This window comes from Phyllobates terribilis, unplaced genomic scaffold (genome assembly GCF_046119375.1).
Source record: "Phyllobates terribilis strain yellow unplaced genomic scaffold, ASM4611937v1 Scaffold_8__6_contigs__length_399053987, whole genome shotgun sequence".
Classification (NCBI taxonomy): domain Eukaryota; kingdom Metazoa; phylum Chordata; class Amphibia; order Anura; family Dendrobatidae; genus Phyllobates; species Phyllobates terribilis.
In genome coordinates, this window is record NW_027362768.1 from 167,753,348 (window position 1) to 167,775,541 (window position 22,194).

General features: G+C 51.2%; 1 protein-coding gene across 1 annotated transcript in view; it reads right to left on the reverse strand.

The window, feature by feature from the left end:
- LOC141157716 (uncharacterized) overlaps positions 1-20,255 on the reverse strand; it is a 120,948-nt gene extending 100,693 nt beyond the window's left edge. The window contains exons 1-3 of the mRNA XM_073645262.1: positions 20,199-20,255; positions 17,012-17,094; positions 13,570-13,605 (exon numbers count right to left, since the gene is read on the reverse strand). Coding sequence (XP_073501363.1) covers positions 13,570-13,605; positions 17,012-17,051 — 76 coding nt within the window. The 5' untranslated portion in view covers positions 17,052-17,094; positions 20,199-20,255. The remainder of the gene's footprint in view (positions 1-13,569; positions 13,606-17,011; positions 17,095-20,198) is intronic.
- Positions 20,256-22,194: the final 1,939 nt, after the last annotated feature.

Below are 22,194 nucleotides of genomic sequence, written 5' to 3' on the forward strand. Positions count from 1 at the left end.
TGTAGCATAGGTAGTCATGATAGCATAAGTTAGGTTAGAGTTACTGTTTAGGACTAGCCCATAGTGGGTGGATTTAGTTTTAGGGCAAGTGACTGCTTTTTGTGAGTTAAGGAGTTTGAGTTTAGAGTGCGAAGTGAGCAGTACTGCCAAAAGGGTGATCCATAGTGAGAGGAGACTAAGGCAAGGAATAGTGTGATTCTAAAGAAAAGTGGCTGACGAGGCAGAGTGGCCTTCTGGAGAAGGGTCCTTGGAGAGGACACCGAGTTGCAAACCCTAGAGCTTGTAACACAGAAGGTAATGGGCCTAAACAGGACTGAGTACATGGAACTAGTGGGGGTCCAGAGAGCAAGGGCTCCAGGGTGCCAGTAGTGGAAGAAAAAGAACGTTGAACCGAAGAATAAATAAGGAGCTGATCAGGACTGCAGCGGTAAAGCTGTGTTGTGGCAAAGTAGGGAGAAACATTGTGCCTTACTAGCCCTGGAGTAAACTACAGAGCAAGGATACTGTGTGGAAAATACTTTATACTGTAAAGGAAACATGCATAACACTTTGCACCTGCTATCCCTTGTATATAACCCTTACCAAGTTATTTTGGAAAGGTGGTCTCCCTCATTGAACTATGAAACATCCGGTGCTGGTAAAGCAGCAAGATTGGTTACATGCAACCTGCATGGGCGTAATGCCTTCACAGCACAAGTCCACACACCCAGCCAGGACCCACACTTTTATGTAACGTGCCGGGGCGCTGAAGACAAGTGCCTCGCCTATGGCTACCATCCCACACCGCGTTACAATCTGAACAGATGAATTGATAACATTAGTCGCCCGGCTGAAGGGGTTGTCATTAATATAGACATTGTATAGCACGATTATCAGTATTATTTTAGCTCTGTGTGGTGATATCTACATTGTGCGGCTCTGTTGTTATTTTTGCAGTGCTGAATTCATTCTGTTTTCGATTCTATTATTTATTCTTATCTTGTACAAAAAAATATATAAAAGTAAACCTGAACTAAAATGAAAGAACTGAATATTTAATAGATCGCCAAGAGATTAAAGCAGACCATGCCGTTGCTATAGGGGACCCTCCTGAAGTAGTTTGGGCCCCATCCTGGTAGGTCCTATCCACTTTACTGTTGGGTGGTAAGAACTTGTGGAGGACGGAGCCCTCCAGAGCAACTGCACAAATGGCAAGTAAAATATTGTAACTTCCATCAAATCCTCTAGAAAATTTGGGAGGTTGTGTTGTAGTTGGAGATTCAGTGCTGGTGGGAGGCTGTGTGGTAATTGCAGGTTTAGTGTTTGTCGGAGGGAGGCTGTGTGGTAGTTGGAGGCTCAGTGTTTGTCAGAGGCTGTTTGGTAGTTGGAGGCTCAGTGCTGGTGCATGGTTTTATGGTAATTCCAGGTTTAGTGCTGGTTGGAGGCTGTGTGGTAGTTGGAGGCTCAGTACTAGTGGGAGGCTGTGTGGAAGTTGGGTTTTTGTAGCCTCAGTGCTGTTCGGAGGCTGTGTGTTAATTGGAGGCTCAGTGCTTGTGGAAGGCTGTGTGGTGATTCAGTACTGGTGGGAGACTGATGGTAGTTGGAGGCTCAGTACTGGTAGGAGGCTGTGTGGTAGTTGGAGGCTCAGTGCTGGTGGGAGGCTGTGTGGTAGTTGGAGGCTCAGTGCTGGTGGGAGGTTGTGTGGTAGTTGGAGGCTCAGTACTGGTAGGAGGCTGTGTGGTAGTTGGAGGCTCAGTGCTGGTGGGAGGCTTTGTGGTAGTTGGAGGCTTAGTACTAGTTGGAGACTGTGTGGTAGTTGGGTTTTTGTAGGCTCAGTGTTGGTCGGAGGCTGTGTGTTAATTGGAGGCTCAGTGCTTGTGGAAGGTTGTGTGGTAGTTGGAGACTCTGTACTGGTTGGATGCTGTGTGGTAGGTGGAGGCTCAGTGCTGGTGGGAGGCTGTATGGTAGTTGGAGGCTCAGTACTGGTTGGATGCTGTGGGGTAGTTGGAGGCTTAGTGCTGGTGCGAGACTGTGTGGTAGTTGGAGGTTCAGTGGTGGTGGGAGGCTGTGTGGTAGTTGGAGGCTCAGTGCTGGTGGGAGGCTATGTGGTAGTTGGAGGCTCAGTTGTGGTGGGAGGCTGTGTGGTAGTTGGAGGCTCAGTGCTGGTGAGAGGCCATGTGGTAGTTGGAGGCTCAGTGCTGGTGGGAGGTTGTGTGGTAGTTGGAGGCTCAGTACTGGTAGGAGGCTGTGTGGTAGTTGGAGGCTCAGTGCTGGTGGGAGGCTTTGTGGTAGTTGGAGGCTTAGTACTAGTTGGAGACTGTGTGGTAGTTGGGTTTTTGTAGGCTCAGTGTTGGTCGGAGGCTGTGTGTTAATTGGAGGCTCAGTGCTTGTGGAAGGTTGTGTGGTAGTTGGAGACTCTGTACTGGTTGGATGCTGTGTGGTAGGTGGAGGCTCAGTGCTGGTGGGAGGCTGTATGGTAGTTGGAGGCTCAGTACTGGTTGGATGCTGTGGGGTAGTTGGAGGCTTAGTGCTGGTGCGAGACTGTGTGGTAGTTGGAGGTTCAGTGGTGGTGGGAGGCTGTGTGGTAGTTGGAGGCTCAGTGCTGGTGGGAGGCTATGTGGTAGTTGGAGGCTCAGTTGTGGTGGGAGGCTGTGTGCTGGTTGGAGGCTCAGTGCTGGTGAGAGGCCATGTGGTAGTTGGAGGCTCAGTGGTGGTGGGAGACTGTGTGGTATTTGGAGGCTCAGTGCTGGTGGGAGGCTATGTGGTAGTTGGAGGCTCAGTTGTGGTGGGAGGCTGTGTGGTAGTTGGAGGCTCAGTGCTGGTGGGAGGCCATGTGGTAGTTGGAGACTCAGTTGTGGTGGGAGGCTGTGTGGTAGTTGGAGGCTCAGTGCTGGTGGGAGACTGTGTGGTAGTTGGAGGCTCAGTGCTAGTGGGAGGCTGTGTGGTAGTTGGAGGCTCAGTGCTGGTGGGAGGCTGTGTGGTAGTTGGAGGCTCAGTGCTGGTGGGAGGCTGTGTGGTAGTTGGAGGCTCAGTTGTGGTGAAAGGCTGTGTGGTAGTTGGAGGCTCAGTGCTGGTGGGAGGCTGTGTGGTAGTTGGAGGCTCAGTGCTGGTGGGATGCTGTGTGGTAGTTGGAGGCTCAGTGGTGGTGGGAGGCTGTGTGGTAGGTGGAGGCTCAGTAGTGGTGGGAGGCTGTGTGGTAGTTGGAGGCTCAGTTGTGCTGGGAGGCTGTGTGGTAGTTGGAGGCTCAGTGCTGGTGGGAGGCTGTGTGGTAGTTGGAGGCTCAGTGCTGGTGGGAGGCTGTGTGGTAGTTGGAGGCTCAGTGCTGGTGGGAGGCTGTGTGGTAGTTGGAGGCTCAGTTGTGGTGAGAGGCTGTGTGGTAGTTGGAGGCTCAGCGCTGGTGGGAGGCTGTGTGGTAGTTGAAGGCTCAGTGCTGGTGGGAGGCTGTGTGGTAGTTGGAGGCTCAGTGCTGGTGGGAAGCTGTGTGGTAGTTGGAGGCTCAGTGCTGGTGGGAGGCTGTGTGGTAGTTGGAGGCTCAGTGCTGGTGGGAGGCTGTGTGGTAGTTGGAGGCTCAGTGCTAGTGGGAGGCTGTGTGGTAGTTGGAGGCTCAGTTGTGGTGAGAGGCTGTGTGGTAGTTGGAGGCTCAGTGCTGGTGGGAGACTGTGTGGTAGTTGGAGGCTCAGTGCTGGTGGGAGGCTGTGTGGTAGTTGGAGGCTAAGTGCTGGTGGGAGGCTGTGTGGTAGTTGGAGGCTCAGTGGTGGTGGGAGGCTGTGTGGTAGGTGGAGGCTCAGTAGTGGTGGGAGGCTGTGTGGTAGGTGGAGGCTCAGTAGTGGTGGGAGGCTGTGTGGTAGTTGGAGGCTCAGTTGTGGTGGGAGGCTGTGTGGTAGTTGGAGGCTCAGTGCTGGTGGGAGGCTGTGTGGTAGTTGGAGGCTCAGTGCTGGTGGGAGGCTGTGTGGTAGTTGGAGGCTCAGTGCTGGTGGGAGGCTGTGTGGTAGTTGGAGGCTCAGTTGTGGTGAGAGGCTGTGTGGTAGTTGGAGGCTCAGCGCTGGTGGGAGGCTGTGTGGTAGTTGGAGGCTCAGTGCTGGTGGGAGGCTGTGTGGTAGTTGGAGGCTCAGTGCTGGTGGGAGGCTGTGTGGTAGTTGGAGGCTCAGTGCTGGTGGGAGGCTGTGTGGTAGTTGGAGGCTCAGTGCTGGTGGGAGGCTGTGTGGTAGTTGGAGGCTCAGTGGTGGTGGGAGGCTGTGTGGTAGTTGGAGGCTCAGTTGTGGTGGGAGGCTGTGTGGTAGTTGGAGGCTCAGTTGTGGTGAAAGGCTGTGTGGTAGTTGGAGGCTCAGTGCTGGTGGGAGGCTGTGTGGTAGTTGGAGGCTCAGTGCTGGTGGGAGGCTGTGTGGTAGTTGGAGGCTCAGTGGTGGTGGGAGGCTGTTTGGTAGGTGGAGGCTCAGTAGTGGTGGGAGGCTGTGTGGTAATTGGAGGCTCAGTTGTGCTGGGAGGCTGTGTGGTAGTTGGAGGCTCAGTGCTGGTGGGAGGCTGTGTGGTAGTTGGAGGCTCAGTGCTGGTGGGAGGCTGTGTGGTAGTTGGAGGCTCAGTGCTGGTGGGAGGCTGTGTGGTAGTTGGAGGCTCAGTTGTGGTGAGAGGCTGTGTGGTAGTTGGAGGCTCAGTGCTGGTGGGAGGCTGTGTGGTAGTTGGAGGCTCAGTGCTGGTGGGAGGCTGTGTGGTAGTTGGAGGCACAGTTGTGGTGAGAGGCTGTGTGGTAGTTGGAGGCTCAGTGCTGGTGGGAGGCTGTGTGGTAGTTGGAGGCTCAGTGCTGGTGGAAGGCTGCGTGGTAGTTGGAGGCTCAGTTGTGGTGAGAGGCTGTGTGGTAGTTGGAGGCTCAGTGCTGGTGGGAGGCTGTGTGGTAGTTGGAGGCTCAGTGCTGGTGTGAGGCTGTGTGGTAGTTGGAGGCTCAGTGCTGGTGGGAGGCTGTGTGGTAGTTGGAGGCTCAGTTGTGGTGAAAGGCTGTGTGGTAGTTGGAGGCTCAGTGCTGGTGGGAGGCTGTGTGGTAGTTGGAGGCTCAGCGCTGGTGGGATGCTGTGTGGTAGTTGGAGGCTCAGTGGTGGTGGGAGGCTGTGTTGTAGGTGGAGGCTCAGTAGTGGTGGGAGGCTGTGTGGTAGTTGGAGGCTCAGTTGTGCTGGGAGGCTGTGTGGTAGTTGGAGGCTCAGTGCTGGTGGGAGGCTGTGTGGTAGTTGGAGGCTCAGTGTTGGTGGGAGGCTGTGTGGTAGTTGGAGGCTCAGCGCTGGTGGGAGGCTGTGTGGTAGTTGGAGGCTCAGTGCTGGTGGGAAGCTGTGTGGTAGTTGGAGGCTCAGTTGTGGTGAGAGGCTGTGTGGTAGTTGGAGGCTCAGTGCTGGTGGGAGGCTGTGTGGTAGTTGGAGGCTCAGTGCTGGTGGGAGGCTGTGTGGTAGTTGGAGGCTCAGTTGTGGTGAGAGGCTGTGTGGTAGTTGGAGGCTCAGTGCTGGTGGGAGGCTGTGTGGTAGTTGGAGGCTCAGTGCTGGTGGGAGGCTGTGTGGTAGTTGGAGGCTCAGTGCTGGTGGGAGGCTGTGTGGTAGTTGGAGGCTCAGTGCTGGTGGGAGGCTGTGTGGTAGTTGGAAGCTCAGTGCTGGTGGGAGGCTGTGTGGTAGTTGGAGGCTCAGTTGTGGTGGGAGGCTGTGTGGTAGTTGGAGGCTCAGTGCTGGTGGGAGGCTGTGTGGTAGTTGGAGGCTCAGTGCTGGTGGGAGGCTGTGTGGTAGTTGGAAGCTCAGTGCTGGTGGGAGGCTGTGTGGTAGTTGGAGGCTCAGTTGTGGTGGGAGGCTGTGTGGTAGTTGGAGGCTCAGTGCTGGTGGGAGGCTGTGTGGTAGTTGGAGGCTCAGTGCTGGTGGGAGGCTGTGTGGTAGTTGGAGGCTCAGTACTGGTAGGAGGCTGTGTGGTAGTTGGAGGCTCAGTGCTGGTGGGAGGCAGTGTGATAGTTGGAGGCTCATTGCTGGTGGGAGGCTGTGTGGTAGTTGGAGGCTCAGTTGTGGTGGGAGGCTGTGTGGTAGTTGGAGGCTCAGTGCTGGTGGGAGGCTGTGTGGTAGTTGGAGGCTCAGTTGTGGTGGGAGGCTGTGTGGTAGTTGGAGGCTCAGTGCTGGTGGGAGGCTGTGTGGTAGTTGGAGACTCAGTTGTGGTGGGAGGCTGTGTGGTAGTTGGAGGCTCAGTGCTGGTGGGAGGCTGTGTGGTAGTTGGAGGCTCAGTTGTGGTGGGAGGCTATGTGGTAGTTGGAGGCTCAGTGCTGGTGGGAGGCTGTGTGGTAGTTGGAGGCTCAGTGCTGGTGGGAGGCTGTGTGATAGTTGGAGGCTCAGTGCTGGTGGGAGGCTATGTGGTAGTTGGAGGCTCAGTGCTGGTGGGAGGCTGTGTGATAGTTGGAGGCTCAGTACTGGTGGGAGGCTGTGTGGTAGTTGGAGGCTCAGTGCTGGTGGGAGGCTGTGTGGTAGTTGGAGGCTCAGTGCTGGTGGGAGGCTGTGTGGTAGTTGGAGGCTCAGTGCTGGTGGGAGGCTGTGTGGTAGTTGGAGGCTCAGTGCTGGTGGGAGGCTGTGTGGTAGTTGGAGGCTGTGTGGTAGTTGGAGGCTCAGTGCTGGTGGGAGGCTGTGTGGCAGTTGGAGGCTCAGTGCTGGTGGGAGGCTGTGTGGTAGTTGGAGGCTCAGTGGTGGTGGGAGGCTATGTGGTAGTTGGAGGCTCAGTGCTGGTGGGAGGCTGTGTGGTAGTTGGAGGCTCAGTGCTGGTGGGAGGCTGTGTGATAGTTGGAGGCTCAGTGCTGGTGGGAGGCTGTGTGGTAGTTGGAGGCTCAGTACTGGTAGGAGGCTGTGTGGTAGTTGGAGGCTCATTGCTGGTGGGAGGCTGTGTGGTAGTTGGAGGCTCAGTTGTGGTGTGAGGCTGTGTGGTAGTTGGAGGCTCATTGCTGGTGGGAGGCTGTGTGGTAGTTGGAGGCTCAGTTGTGGTGTGAGGCTGTGTGGTAGTTGGAGGCTCATTGCTGGTGGGAGGCTGTGTGGTAGTTGGAGGCTCAGTGCTGGTGGGAGGCTGTGTGGTAGTTGGAGGCTCATTGCTGGTGGGAGGCTGTGTGGTAGTTGGAGGCTCAGTGCTGGTGGGAGGCTGTGTGGTAGTTGGAGGCTCAGTTGTGGTGGAGGCTGTGTGGTAGTTGTAGGCTCAGTGCTGGTGGGAGGCTGTGTGGTAGTTGGAGGCTCAGTACTGGTGGGAGGCTGTGTGGTAGTTGGAGGCTCAGTGCTGGTGGGAGGCTGTGTGGTAGTTGGAGGCTCAGTGCTGGTGGGAGGCTGTGTGGTAGTTGGAGGCTCAGTGCTGGTGGGAGGCTGTGTGGTAGTTGGAGGCTCAGTACTGGTAGGAGGCTGTGTGGTAGTTGGAGGCTCAGTGCTGGTGGGAGGCTGTGTGGTAGTTGGAGGCTCAGTGCTGGTGGGAGGCTGTGTGGTAGTTGGAGGCTCAGTTGTGGTGGGAGGCTGTGTGGTAGTTGGAGGCTCAGTGCTGGTGGGAGGCTGTGTGGTAGTTGGAGGCTCAGTTGTGGTGGGAGGCTGTGTGGTAGTTGGAGGCTCAGTGCTGGTGGGAGGCTGTGTGGTAGTTGGAGGCTCAGTGCTGGTGGGAGGCTGTGTGGTAGTTGGAGGCTCAGTGCTGGTGGGAGGCTGTGTGGTAGTTGGAGGCTCAGTGGTGGTGGGAGGCTGTGTGGTAGTTGGAGGCTCAGTTGTGGTGGGAGGCTGTGTGGTAGTTGGAGGCTCAGTTGTGGTGAAAGGCTGTGTGGTAGTTGGAGGCTCAGTGCTGGTGGGAGGCTGTGTGGTAGTTGGAGGCTCAGTGCTGGTGGGAGGCTGTGTGGTAGTTGGAGGCTCAGTGGTGGTGGGAAGCTGTTTGATAGGTGGAGGCTCAGTAGTGGTGGGAGGCTGTGTGGTAATTGGAGGCTCAGTTGTGCTGGGAGGCTGTGTGGTAGTTGGAGGCTCAGTGCTGGTGGGAGGCTGTGTGGTAGTTGGAGGCTCAGTGCTGGTGGGAGGCTTTGTGGTAGTTGGAGGCTCAGTGCTGGTGGGAGGCTGTGTGGTAGTTGGAGGCTCAGTTGTGGTGAGAGGCTGTGTGGTAGTTGGAGGCTCAGTGCTGGTGGGAGGCTGTGTGGTAGTTGGAGGCTCAGTGCTGGTGGGAGGCTGTGTGGTAGTTGGAGGCTCAGTTGTGGTGAGAGGCTGTGTGGTAGTTGGAGGCTCAGTGCTGGTGGGAGGCTGTGTGGTAGTTGGAGGCTCAGTGCTGGTGGAAGGCTGTGTGGTAGTTGGAGGCTCAGTTGTGGTGAGAGGCTGTGTGGTAGTTGGAGGCTCAGTGCTGGTGGGAGGCTGTGTGGTAGTTGGAGGCTCAGTGCTGGTGTGAGGCTGTGTGGTAGTTGGAGGCTCAGTGCTGGTGGGAGGCTGTGTGGTAGTTGGAGGCTCAGTTGTGGTGAAAGGCTGTGTGGTAGTTGGAGGCTCAGTGCTGGTGGGAGGCTGTGTGGTAGTTGGAGGCTCAGCGCTGGTGGGATGCTGTGTGGTAGTTGGAGGCTCAGTGGTGGTGGGAGGCTGTGTTGTAGGTGGAGGCTCAGTAGTGGTGGGAGGCTGTGTGGTAGTTGGAGGCTCAGTTGTGCTGGGAGGCTGTGTGGTAGTTGGAGGCTCAGTGCTGGTGGGAGGCTGTGTGGTAGTTGGAGGCTCAGTGTTGGTGGGAGGCTGTGTGGTAGTTGGAGGCTCAGCGCTGGTGGGAGGCTGTGTGGTAGTTGGAGGCTCAGTGCTGGTGGGAGGCTGTGTGGTAGTTGGAGGCTCAGTTGTGGTGAGAGGCTGTGTGGTAGTTGGAGGCTCAGTGCTGGTGGGAGGCTGTGTGGTAGTTGGAGGCTCAGTGCTGGTGGGAGGCTGTGTGGTAGTTGGAGGCTCAGTTGTGGTGAGAGGCTGTGTGGTAGTTGGAGGCTCAGTGCTGGTGGGAGGCTGTGTGGTAGTTGGAGGCTCAGTGCTGGTGGGAGGCTGTGTGGTAGTTGGAGGCTCAGTGCTGGTGGGAGGCTGTGTGGTAGTTGGAGGCTCAGTGCTGGTGGGAGGCTGTGTGGTAGTTGGAAGCTCAGTGCTGGTGGGAGGCTGTGTGGTAGTTGGAGGCTCAGTTGTGGTGGGAGGCTGTGTGGTAGTTGGAGGCTCAGTGCTGGTGGGAGGCTGTGTGGTAGTTGGAGGCTCAGTGCTGGTGGGAGGCTGTGTGGTAGTTGGAAGCTCAGTGCTGGTGGGAGGCTGTGTGGTAGTTGGAGGCTCAGTTGTGGTGGGAGGCTGTGTGGTAGTTGGAGGTTCAGTGCTGGTGGGAGGCTGTGTGGTAGTTGGAGGCTCAGTGCTGGTGGGAGGCTGTGTGGTAGTTGGAGGCTCAGTACTGGTAGGAGGCTGTGTGGTAGTTGGAGGCTCAGTGCTGGTGGGAGGCAGTGTGATAGTTGGAGGCTCATTGCTGGTGGGAGGCTGTGTGGTAGTTGGAGGCTCAGTTGTGGTGGGAGGCTGTGTGGTAGTTGGAGTCTCAGTGCTGGTGGGAGGCTGTGTGGTAGTTGGAGGCTCAGTTGTGGTGGGAGGCTGTGTGGTAGTTGGAGGCTCAGTGCTGGTGGGAGGCTGTGTGGTAGTTGGAGGCTCAGTTGTGGTGGGAGGCTGTGTGGTAGTTGGAGGCTCAGTGCTGGTGGGAGGCTGTGTGGTAGTTGGAGGCTCAGTTGTGGTGGGAGGCTATGTGGTAGTTGGAGGCTCAGTGCTGGTGGGAGGCTGTGTGGTAGTTGGAGGCTCAGTGCTGGTGGGAGGCTGTGTGATAGTTGGAGGCTCAGTGCTGGTGGGAGGCTATGTGGTAGTTGGAGGCTCAGTGCTGGTGGGAGGCTGTGTGATAGTTGGAGGCTCAGTACTGGTGGGAGGCTGTGTGGTAGTTGGAGGCTCAGTGCTGGTGGGAGGCTGTGTGGTAGTTGGAGGCTCAGTGCTGGTGGGAGGCTGTGTGGTAGTTGGAGGCTCAGTGCTGGTGGGAGGCTGTGTGGTAGTTGGAGGCTCAGTGCTGGTGGGAGGCTGTGTGGTAGTTGGAGGCTGTGTGGTAGTTGGAGGCTCAGTGCTGGTGGGAGGCTGTGTGGCAGTTGGAGGCTCAGTGCTGGTGGGAGGCTGTGTGGTAGTTGGAGGCTCAGTGGTGGTGGGAGGCTATGTGGTAGTTGGAGGCTCAGTGCTGGTGGGAGGCTGTGTGGTAGTTGGAGGCTCAGTGCTGGTGGGAGGCTGTGTGATAGTTGGAGGCTCAGTGCTGGTGGGAGGCTGTGTGGTAGTTGGAGGCTCAGTACTGGTAGGAGGCTGTGTGGTAGTTGGAGGCTCATTGCTGGTGGGAGGCTGTGTGGTAGTTGGAGGCTCAGTTGTGGTGTGAGGCTGTGTGGTAGTTGGAGGCTCATTGCTGGTGGGAGGCTGTGTGGTAGTTGGAGGCTCAGTGCTGGTGGGAGGCTGTGTGGTAGTTGGAGGCTCATTGCTGGTGGGAGGCTGTGTGGTAGTTGGAGGCTCAGTGCTGGTGGGAGGCTGTGTGGTAGTTGGAGGCTCAGTTGTGGTGGGAGGCTGTGTGGTAGTTGGAGGCTCAGTGCTGGTGGGAGGCTGTGTGGTAGTTGGAGGCTCAGTACTGGTGGGAGGCTGTGTGGTAGTTGGAGGCTCAGTGCTGGTGGGAGGCTGTGTGGTAGTTGGAGGCTCAGTGCTGGTGGGAGGCTGTGTGGTAGTTGGAGGCTCAGTGCTGGTGGGAGGCTGTGTGGTAGTTGGAGGCTCAGTACTGGTAGGAGCCTGTGTGGTAGTTGGAGGCTCAGTGCTGGTGGGAGGCTGTGTGGTAGTTGGAGGCTCAGTGCTGGTGGGAGGCTGTGTGGTAGTTGGAGGCTCAGTGCTGGTGGGAGGCTGTGTGGTAGTTGGAGGCTCAGTTGTGGTGGGAGGCTGTGTGGTAGTTGGAGGCTCAGTGCTGGTGGGAGGCTGTGTGGTAGTTGGAGGCTCAGTGCTGGTGGGAGGCTGTGTGGTAGTTGGAGGCTCAGTACTGGTAGGAGGCTGTGTGGTAGTTGGAGGCTCAGTGCTGGTGGGAGGCAGTGTGATAGTTGGAGGCTCATTGCTGGTGGGAGGCTGTGTGGTAGTTGGAGGCTCAGTTGTGGTGGGAGGCTGTGTGGTAGTTGGAGGCTCAGTGCTGGTGGGAGGCTGTGTGGTAGTTGGAGGCTCAGTTGTGGTGGGAGGCTGTGTGGTAGTTGGAGGCTCAGTGCTGGTGGGAGGCTGTGTGGTAGTTGGAGGCTCAGTTGTGGTGGGAGGCTGTGTGGTAGTTGGAGGCTCAGTGCTGGTGGGAGGCTGTGTGGTAGTTGGAGGCTCAGTTGTGGTGGGAGGCTATGTGGTAGTTGGAGGCTCAGTGCTGGTGGGATGCTGTGTGGTAGTTGGAGGCTCAGTGCTGGTGGGAGGCTGTGTGATAGTTGGAGGCTCAGTGCTGGTGGGAGGCTATGTGGTAGTTGGAGGCTCAGTGCTGGTGGGAGGCTGTGTGATAGTTGGAGGCTCAGTACTGGTGGGAGGCTGTGTGGTAGTTGGAGGCTCAGTGCTGGTGGGAGGCTGTGTGGTAGTTGGAGGCTCAGTGCTGGTGGGAGGCTGTGTGGTAGTTGGAGGCTCAGTGCTGGTGGGAGGCTGTGTGGTAGTTGGAGGCTCAGTGCTGGTGGGAGGCTGTGTGGTAGTTGGAGGCTGTGTGGTAGTTGGAGGCTCAGTGCTGGTGGGAGGCTGTGTGGCAGTTGGAGGCTCAGTGCTGGTGGGAGGCTGTGTGGTAGTTGGAGGCTCAGTGGTGGTGGGAGGCTATGTGGTAGTTGGAGGCTCAGTGCTGGTGGGAGGCTGTGTGGTAGTTGGAGGCTCAGTGCTGGTGGGAGGCTGTGTGATAGTTGGAGGCTCAGTGCTGGTGGGAGGCTGTGTGGTAGTTGGAGGCTCAGTACTGGTAGGAGGCTGTGTGGTAGTTGGAGGCTCATTGCTGGTGGGAGGCTGTGTGGTAGTTGGAGGCTCAGTTGTGGTGTGAGGCTGTGTGGTAGTTGGAGGCTCATTGCTGGTGGGAGGCTGTGTGGTAGTTGGAGGCTCAGTGCTGGTGGGAGGCTGTGTGGTAGTTGGAGGCTCAGTGCTGGTGGGAGGCTGTGTGGTAGTTGGAGGCTCAGTGGTGGTGGGAGGCTATGTGGTAGTTGGAGGCTCAGTGCTGGTGGGAGGCTGTGTGGTAGTTGGAGGCTCAGTGCTGGTGGGAGGCTGTGTGATAGTTGGAGGCTCAGTGCTGGTGGGAGGCTGTGTGGTAGTTGGAGGCTCAGTACTGGTAGGAGGCTGTGTGGTAGTTGGAGGCTCATTGCTGGTGGGAGGCTGTGTGGTAGTTGGAGGCTCAGTTGTGGTGTGAGGCTGTGTGGTAGTTGGAGGCTCATTGCTGGTGGGAGGCTGTGTGGTAGTTGGAGGCTCAGTGCTGGTGGGAGGCTGTGTGGTAGTTGGAGGCTCATTGCTGGTGGGAGGCTGTGTGGTAGTTGGAGGCTCAGTGCTGGTGGGAGGCTGTGTGGTAGTTGGAGGCTCAGTTGTGGTGGGAGGCTGTGTGGTAGTTGGAGGCTCAGTGCTGGTGGGAGGCTGTGTGGTAGTTGGAGGCTCAGTACTGGTGGGAGGCTGTGTGGTAGTTGGAGGCTCAGTGCTGGTGGGAGGCTGTGTGGTAGTTGGAGGCTCAGTGCTGGTGGGAGGCTGTGTGGTAGTTGGAGGCTCAGTGCTGGTGGGAGGCTGTGTGGTAGTTGGAGGCTCAGTACTGGTAGGAGGCTGTGTGGTAGTTGGAGGCTCAGTGCTGGTGGGAGGCTGTGTGGTAGTTGGAGGCTCAGTGCTGGTGGGAGGCTGTGTGGTAGTTGGAGGCTCAGTTGTGGTGGGAGGCTGTGTGGTAGTTGGAGGCTCAGTGCTGGTGGGAGGCTGTGTGGTAGTTGGAGGCTCAGTGCTGGTGGGAGGCTGTGTGGTAGTTGGAGGCTCACTGCTGGTGGGAGGCTGTGTGGTAGTTGGAGGCTCAGTGGTGGTGGGAGGCTATGTGGTAGTTGGAGGCTCAGTGCTGGTGGGAGGCTGTGTGGTAGTTGGAGGCTCAGTGCTGGTGGGAGGCTGTGTGGTAGTTGGAGGCTCAGTGCTGGTGGGAGGCTGTGTGGTAGTTGGAGGCTCAGTACTGGTAGGAGGCTGTGTGGTAGTTGGAGGCTCAGTGCTGGTGGGAGGCTGTGTGGTAGTTGGAGGCTCAGTGCTGGTGGGAGGCTGTGTGGTAGTTGGAGGCTCAGTTGTGGTGGGAGGCTGTGTGGTAGTTGGAGGCTCAGTGCTGGTGGGAGGCTGTGTGGTAGTTGGAGGCTCAGTGCTGGTGGGAGGCTGTGTGGTAGTTGGAGGCTCACTGCTGGTGGGAGGCTGTGTGGTAGTTGGAGGCTCAGTGCTGGTGGGAGGCTGTGTGGTAGTTGGAGGCTCAGTGCTGGTGGGAGGCTGTGTGGTAGTTGGAGGCTCAGTGCTGGTGGGAGGCTGTGTGGTAGTTGGAGGCTCAGTGCTGGTGGTATTTGAAGCATGGTTCAGACCTTTTGATTTTTTACTTAAAATCTTCTCTACTTACCAGTTGTCGTTTGTGCGTCAGCTCCCAGGCTCAAGGCTGTATACAGAAAAATACAGATTATGCATTAGTTGTGTGATGTTACCTACATGTCATCTACATTTATATCTGGCTTTTTATGTCACCAGTCTCAGGGCCGGATACTGAGAATTTGAGCCCTTGTGCTACAACATTAACAGGCAGGTGTCAGGCAGGAGGAAGATGCCCCAATTTATCCCATGGCTCACTCTGGATGATGCATTTTCGCACATTGGTGCCACCTTTACTCCAGATATTGTTTGGCTTTAAAGCAATTAATCAGCCTAATATGCTGCCTTATTTAAGACATTATATTGCATCTGCCATTTGGCTACTAGCAATTCTGAAAAATAACATTGAAAACACAACTTGAGGCCGGTGTTATTTATGAGAAGAGCGCTGCCCCTCCACAGCTCCCCCCACTGTTCAGAACAGGGATTGCTGTATTGCTGTGTGTAAATATGTACAGCGGCCTGTAAGTCAATGCAAAGAGGGTCTGGGAGAGGCGGGGCGGCGCTCTGCTCATAAATACCACCGCTCTTAAACTATACGTCCTGTGCATTCTTTAATGGCAGCATAGTGAGCTGATAGATCAACCATTAAAGTGATTATCTAATTTATTGTCCCTATTCTTACTGTATATCTTCCGTTCTGTTCCTGAGCTGGTTGTCAATAAATGTGCAGGGGAATGATCACAGCCGCACTCACTTTATAGTGAACAGTGACTATAATGGCTCCCTGCACCGCCCTGATAACTGGAAGCTTCTTCTCCCTGCTCCAGTAAGTTGGCTAAACATTATATAAATGGTATTTACCTGCAGTTTAGCCCAAGAACGTAAAAGGGGCGTTAAATAGCAAAAAAGAGGCATTCAAGAGATTAAAACAGGAAAACAGTAAGGAGGCACTAATGTGTTACAAGGAAAAAACGAGAACCTGTAAAAAACAAATAAAAATAGCGAAGGAGGAAACAGAGAGACGTATTGCTAGGGAAAGTAGATCAAATCCCAAACTGTTCTTTACGTATATAAATAGTAAAAGGATTAAATCGGATAATATTGGACCGATAAAAAGGCAAAATCATAGAGAAAGATGAGGATAAAGCTAATCTATTAAATAATTTTTTTTCAACAACTTTCACAAAGGAAATAGAACTAACAGGAGAAATGAGAAGTGACAAGCTTAATCCTCCACTAAGTATGACAAATCTAACCCAAGCTGGGGTACAGAAACGCCTCAGTAACATTAAAATAAACAAATCACCAGGACCTGATGGCATACACCCACGGGTACTAAGGGAACTAAGTAATGTGATAGACAGACCGTTATATCTTATATTTAAGGACTCTGTTGAGACTGGGTCTGTGCCACTTGATTGGCGACAGGCGAATGTAGTGCCAATATTCAAAAAGGGAGCAAAAAGTGACGCCGGAAACTATCGGCCGGTGAGTCTGACGTCCGTTGTGGGCAAAATTTTTGAAAGCTTCATTAAAGAGGCAATTACGGAGCATCTTGAGGCTAATAATCTATTAACCCCGAACCAACATGGATTCATGAGGAATTGCTCCTGCCAAACAAACCTGATTGACTTCTACGAGGAGGTTAGCTCTCGAGTAGATCAGGGGGAACCAGTGGATGTCGTGTATCTCGACTTCTCAAAAGCGTTCGATAGCGTGCCACATAATAGGTTGGTATACAAAATGAGAATGATGGGGCTGGGGGAAAATGTCTGCAAGTGGGTAGCTAACTGGCTAAAGGATAGAAGGCAGAGGGTGGTTATAAATGGAATATACTCAGATTGGGTAAGCGTCACTAGTGGGGTACCACAGGGGTCTGTACTAGGCCCAATGTTATTTAATATCTTTATTAACGACATAGTCAACGGGATAAATAGTAAAATATCAATATTTGCAGATGACACAAAGTTATGTAAAACAATTAATACAAAAGAGGACAGTGCAGACCTACAGAGGGACTTGGATAAGCTGGGTAGGTGGAGCATTAAATGGCAAATGAGGTTTAACGAGGAGAAATGTAAGGTCATACATATGGGAAGGAAAAATGGAAGTCACCAGTACTCACTGAATGGGAAATCATTGGGGAATTCAGAGATGGAGAAGGACTTGGGCATCTTGATTGATAGCAAACTAAATTGGAGTGCCCAAAGTCAGGCCGCTGCTGTAAGGGCAAACAGGGTAATGGGATGTATCAGAAGAGGTATAGCTGCAAAGGAGGAGAACATTGTTCTTCCACTGTACAAAGCACTGGTCAGACCACACTTGGAATACTGTGCTCAGTTATGGGCCCCAATATATAGAAAGGATATAAATGAGCTTGAAAAGGTACAAAGGAGGGCAACAAAATTAATAAGGGGAATGGAGGGACTGCAATACCCAGAGAGGTTGGCAAAACTAGGACTATTCAGCCTGGAAAAGAGAAGGTTGAGGGGGGACATAATAAATGTGTACAAATATGTTAGGGGACAGTATAGAGATCTTGCCCGGGATTTGTTCAAAAGGAGGGATATTACGGTAACAAGAGGGCATTCACTAAGACTGGAAGAGAAAAGGTTTCAGCACCAGCATAGGAAGGGGTTCTTTACGGTAAGAGCAGTGAGAATATGGAATTCACTGAGTGAGGAGACGGTAATGTCGGATTCACTAAACCAGTTCAAGCGGGGACTGGATGCATTTCTAGATACCAGGCAGATTTCAGCATATACTTAAAAATAAAATAAAATAGTAGGTTGATACAGGGATTTATTCTGACTGCTGGTTTCAGAGTCGGGAGGGAATTTTTCCTCAGGTGAAGATTGGCTAAATCATTTGGGGTTTTTGCCCTCCTCTGGATCAACTTTAGCAATTACAGAACTAACAGGTCGAACTTGATGGACGCAAGTCTTTATTCGGCTTTACAAACTATGTTACTATGCTACTATGCAGGTAAATAATGTGGAGGTGACTGGTTCCTTCTAAAGGTGTAATATTGCTATAATATATCATGAGAGCAGAGATCTTGCACGAGTGCTACAAGAACAGTTCCAAAAATTTGCTTTACTGCAGCAAATTAGGAAATCTCATTCTGAAAAATATATTTATAGTGTAGCAGACATGCCGTATATGTATATAGCACAGGTGTCCATTACCAGCTATTGAAAATAGTGATTCCTGGGTATGGACCTAACGTTATAAAAGAAGTGTTAGTTTTTATCATAACTCATCCTATAGTGAGGGATCATAAAAACCAAAAGGCCTGATGACGCTTTCCTTGAAAGATAGAGGACTTAATGTTTCAAAAATGCTGAAGAAGGGACCGAACAATGATTGCAGGTTTCAAGACTTTTGGAATTTTTGAAAGGATGGAGGAGGTGAAAATTCATGAAAATTTCTGTTTCAGGACCAATGTCCAGTGCAAAGATTCATCCACTTACCTGCAAGGAGCAGCCCGAGCTTGAGCGCCTTCCAGTTCATTCTGAGATCAGAGTCTCAGACCTTTTCCTTGTGTCCTCAGTGTCTGTGGATGTATAAATGAGAAATCCATTTAAGTTTAGTATTAACACTCAGTCACAAATTAAATGTTTCCTTATAATAAAAAAAGCTGCTTGTGACCCATGGTTTTCACATTTTATTGCACTTTTTTCTACCAAAGATTGCCTAAATAAATAGAACATTTCTAATCTTTAAAAATGTTCAGAAAACAGTTGATATCATTGAGTTTAATAATGACTGTTTATTCATTAATATGATGCTGAATTTATACACATAGATTGTAATTCTACAGATACCTCAATCTCATGAAATTAGCTTTTTCTGTTTCTTATTCTTTTTATTATTAATTTTTTCCTTAAAAATGGCAGTTATGATGTTTTGTAACAAATTTGTTTAGAGATAGATATATAAAAGAATGGTCAAATAAATATATGGTCAGATTGATAATAGATATTCATGAAGAACGACAAAGATGTAGATTCACTGTTGTGAAATAGTTTTCCAAGTAGCGCCACTCATTATAGTGGAGGAACCTGTTTATCTGAAGCCTGAAATTTGACCCACTCCTAAATTTAGAAATAGAAAAATAGATATGTCTGAGATATCTATTAGAAAACAGATAAATAAATAGATTTACAGAAAACGAGGATTAGAAAAGTTTATTCACTTGTGAATACATAGCATTACTTATCCTATACTGATCCTGAGTTACGTCCTGTATTATACTCCAGAGCTGCACTCACTATTCTGCTGGTGCAGTCACTGTGTACATACATTACATTACTGATCCTGTACTGATCCTGAGTTACATCCTGTATTATACTCCAGAGCTGCACTCACTATTCTGCGGGTGCAGTCGCTGTGTACATACATTACATTACTTACACTGATCCTGAGTTACATCCTTTATTATACCCCAGAGCTGCACTCACTATTCTGCTGGTGCAGTCACTATGTACATACAATACATTACTTATCCTGTACTGATCCTGAGTTACATCCTGTATTATACTCCAGAGCTGCACTCACTATTCTGCTGGTGCAGTCACTGTGTACATACATTACACTACTTATCCTGTACTGATCCTGAGTTACATCCTGTATTATACTCCAGAGCTGCACTCACTATTCTGCGGGTGCAGTCGCTGTGTACATACATTACATTACTTACACTGATCCTGAGTTACATCCTGTATTATACTCCAGAGCTGCGCTCGCTATGCTGCTGGTGCAGTCACTGTGTACATACATTACATTACTGATCCTGTACTGATCCTGAGTTACATCCTGTATTATACTCCAGAGCTGCGCTCGCTATGCTGCTGGTGCAGTCACTGTGTACATACATTACATTACTGATCCTGTAGTGATCCTGAGTTACATCCTGTATTATACTCCAGAGCTGCACTCACTATTCTCCTGGTGCAGTCACTGTGTACATACATTACACTACTTATCCTGTACTGATCCTGAGTTACATCCTGTATTATACTCCAGAGCTGCGCTCGCTATGCTGCTGGTGCAGTCACTGTGTACATACATTACATTACTGATCCTGTACTGATCCTGAGTTACATCCTGTATTATACTCCAGAGCTGCACTCACTATTCTGCTGGTGCAGTCACTGTGTACATACATTACACTACTTATCCTGTACTGATCCTGAGTTACATCCTGTATTATACTCCAGAGCTGCGCTCACTATTCTGCTGGTGCAGTCACTGAGTACATACATTACATTACTGATCCTATACTGATCCTGAGTTACATCCTGTATTATACTCCAGAGCTGCACTCACTATTCTGCGGGTGCAGTCGCTGTGTACATACATTACATTGCTTACACTGATCCTGAGTTACATCCTTTATTATACCCCAGAGCTGCACTCAATATTCTGTGGGTGGAGTCGCTGTGTACATACATTATATTATTGCTCCTGAACTGATCCTGAGTTACACCCTGTATTATACTCCAGAGCTGCACTCACTATTCTGCTGGTGCAGTCACTGTGTACTGTAAGGCGGCGGTGTTCACACCGTGCAGTAACTGAGGCAGTGACCCAAGCAAGTCCAACATAAGCAGCTTCTATTCAGCAAATTCACAGATAACAGAAAGTCCTCCGGTTCGCAGCCGGGGCAACGGCCGTGCCGGACTGCTCAGAGCCTGACAGGTGCAGAGGGTTCCCAGGCGTGGGTTCAGCCACACTCAATCCTGCTGAGCTTTTCTTGCTATGCTCCTAGCAGGTCCCAACACTGAACAACACTAATCCTTACTGCAGTCCTTTTAAAGGACCCGTGGCAAGAGCCACTGGAAAACCCGGGTTGGAGGGAGGCGACTGCCCCACTGCCTTCCTGTAGCCTCCTCCAAGAAATGAAGGCCCTGCCGGGTTTTACTTAATCTGCCTTAACCAGATAGTCTGACCAGGTCAATGCTCACCTTCATTCCTGCATTGCAGCCGCAGCTGTGTCTGTGACTGCCATGCATTCCAATGGGTTTAATAAATCTCTGTGCACATTCTGGGGGAGATATAACGTCCCTCTTATACGATCCCGGTCACTGCCTCACAGTACATACATTACATTACTGCTCCTGTACTGATCCTGGGTTACATCCTGTATTATACTCCAGAGCTGCATTCACTATTCTGCTGGTGCAGTCACTGTGTACATACATTACATTACTGATCCTGAGTTATATTCAGCATCTTACTCCCCACGATTCAAGTTTCATAGATCAAATCTTTCAGCATTTGCTACTTGTTCAGTGTCAGATGATAGAGTGAACATTAGCGCCCCCTTTTTTATAATGATGTCTGCTAAGCAGTTAGACAGGATATCTATCCATACACTCGTTGATTTGAAGTGTGAAACATATTTAACTGCAAAGGACATATTCATTGCATCTTCTTTATATATATATATAATCTATCATAAAGCCTCCTAATAGTCCAAATTATTTATCCCAAATCCTGTGTACAAGACACAGTGGACCATTGACTTTGGATATATGAATATCATTTACTGTCTTTTCTCAGATACTGTCACTGGAGCTTTAAGTAAAATAACTTGGAATAAACAAATCATTTTCCGGGAATGAATGACAAAAAAATGAGATTTTCCATCCTCACCTGAGTGCAGATAATCCCTGTAGATCCTCCTGGCTGATAAAGGTAAGTGTGAGGACTGGAAGGTGACAATGGCTTAAATAAAGGGGGCAGTGCCAACTAGTTTCATGAGGCAGGTACCTGCACAGAATATCATCCCCTTTCCCTGCTCACACCTGACACTGGGATGCAGGAATAGCAGGACATCTCAATTAACACAGTCATCACCATTATAAAATGTAATATAAGTATGTGAGTAACGAGAGAAGAAGCTGAGACAACCCCAGGCGGGGCCACAGCTTCTGTCACAAGAACCTGCAAATGTTACAGTTATCTGGGTGCAACCTGCAGGAAGCGAGAGGAAAGCTCTGTGATTGGAGCCAGGTCACTGTGTTATTGGGAGACCAGGGCTGGGGATTAATGGGACAACGTATGGAACAGTGAAAGATCCATGTTACATTATAATTAGAACCTGTCACATTATAGGAGAGATGTTGACTGCCCTTGTGCACAAGAGGGGCCGTCAATCAGTCATAAGAGTTATAATATTTGCTTTACTGCAACTCAATTATGAAGTTGGTGCTGGGTTATTCCTGACTTTGGATTCTTTCTATATATATATAATTGAGGCTATCAGGATATAAGAAAGAGAAATAGATTTTTTATACTTGCACTTTTTTAGCCTGTGTACGCTATGTTTCAGCCCATTAAACTTGGGCCTTTTTGGGTAATTGAATAAGCCGCATACACAGGCTGCTGAAAATAAAATTATTCACCTTTTTTAACTCAAAAGCTGCCCTTTTTTCAGTAAATTCAGTCACACAGCTCAGTCATTGGCTACAGCAGCTATGTGTCATGAGACGTGAGCAGCGGCTGGGAGCTGGCGCTAAGCCTGCGGGGGGCGACTACATGATCCTGATGGGGAAAACACGTATGTTGGTAAGCGTGCCTCCGGTAGTATTTTCATAAAAGCCTGTGTATTTGTGATGCCCTATTGGTTTTGGACCAAATTTGTAAGGGAACTCAATTTAGATGTGTGCCACTGCTGGCTGGCTATGTCATTTGGGCTGTATGTTAATAAAAGGGTTCGCTCACACTGGTGTATAACACGGCCGGGTGCTATCTGTTGTTTTATCGGATAACACTCGGCCCACTGTTATACTATGGGGCAGGGCAGATCTGCGATTATTTTCTCGTCAATTCGGCATGAGAAAGTAATCACAAATGGGGATGAATAGAGACTGGTGGGTGGGGGACAGCAAATGGTAATGAATTGAGACTGAGGGTAGGGGGCAGCAAATGCTAATGAATTGAGACTGAGGGTGGGGGACAGCAAATGGTAATGAATTGAGACCGAGGGTGGGGGACAGCAAATGGTAATGAATTGAGACTGAGGGTAGGGGGCAGCAAATGGTAATGAATTGAGACTGAGGGTAGGGGGCAGCAAATGGTGATGAATTGACACTGGTGGGTGGGGGACAGCAAATGGTGATGATAACTTGAGATTGGGAGGTGAGGGACAACAAATGGTGATGATAACTTGAGATTGGGAGGTGAGGGACAGCAAATGGTGATGAATTGAGACTAGTGGGTGAGGGACAGCAAATGGTGATGAATTGAGGCTCTATTCATCGCCATTTGCTACCCCCCATCCCCTAGTCTCAATTAATCAATATTTGCTGAACACTGACACTATATACAGATCTCCTGTGTATAATTCACAGGTGATCCCTGTATTACCTGTACACTATATACAAATCTCCTGTGCATAATGTCCCTGTTGATCACTGTATTACCTGTACACTGACACTATATACAGAGCTTCTGTGTGTAATGTTACTGGTGAGTCAGTGTGTTATCTGTACACTGACACTATACACTGTATACTATATACAGAGTACCTGTGTATAATGTCACTGATGAGTCCCTGTATTACTTGTAAACTGACTATACACTGTATACTGTGTACAGAGCTCCCGTGTATAATGGCACTTCTGGTAATATTAGTATTTTTTTTTGT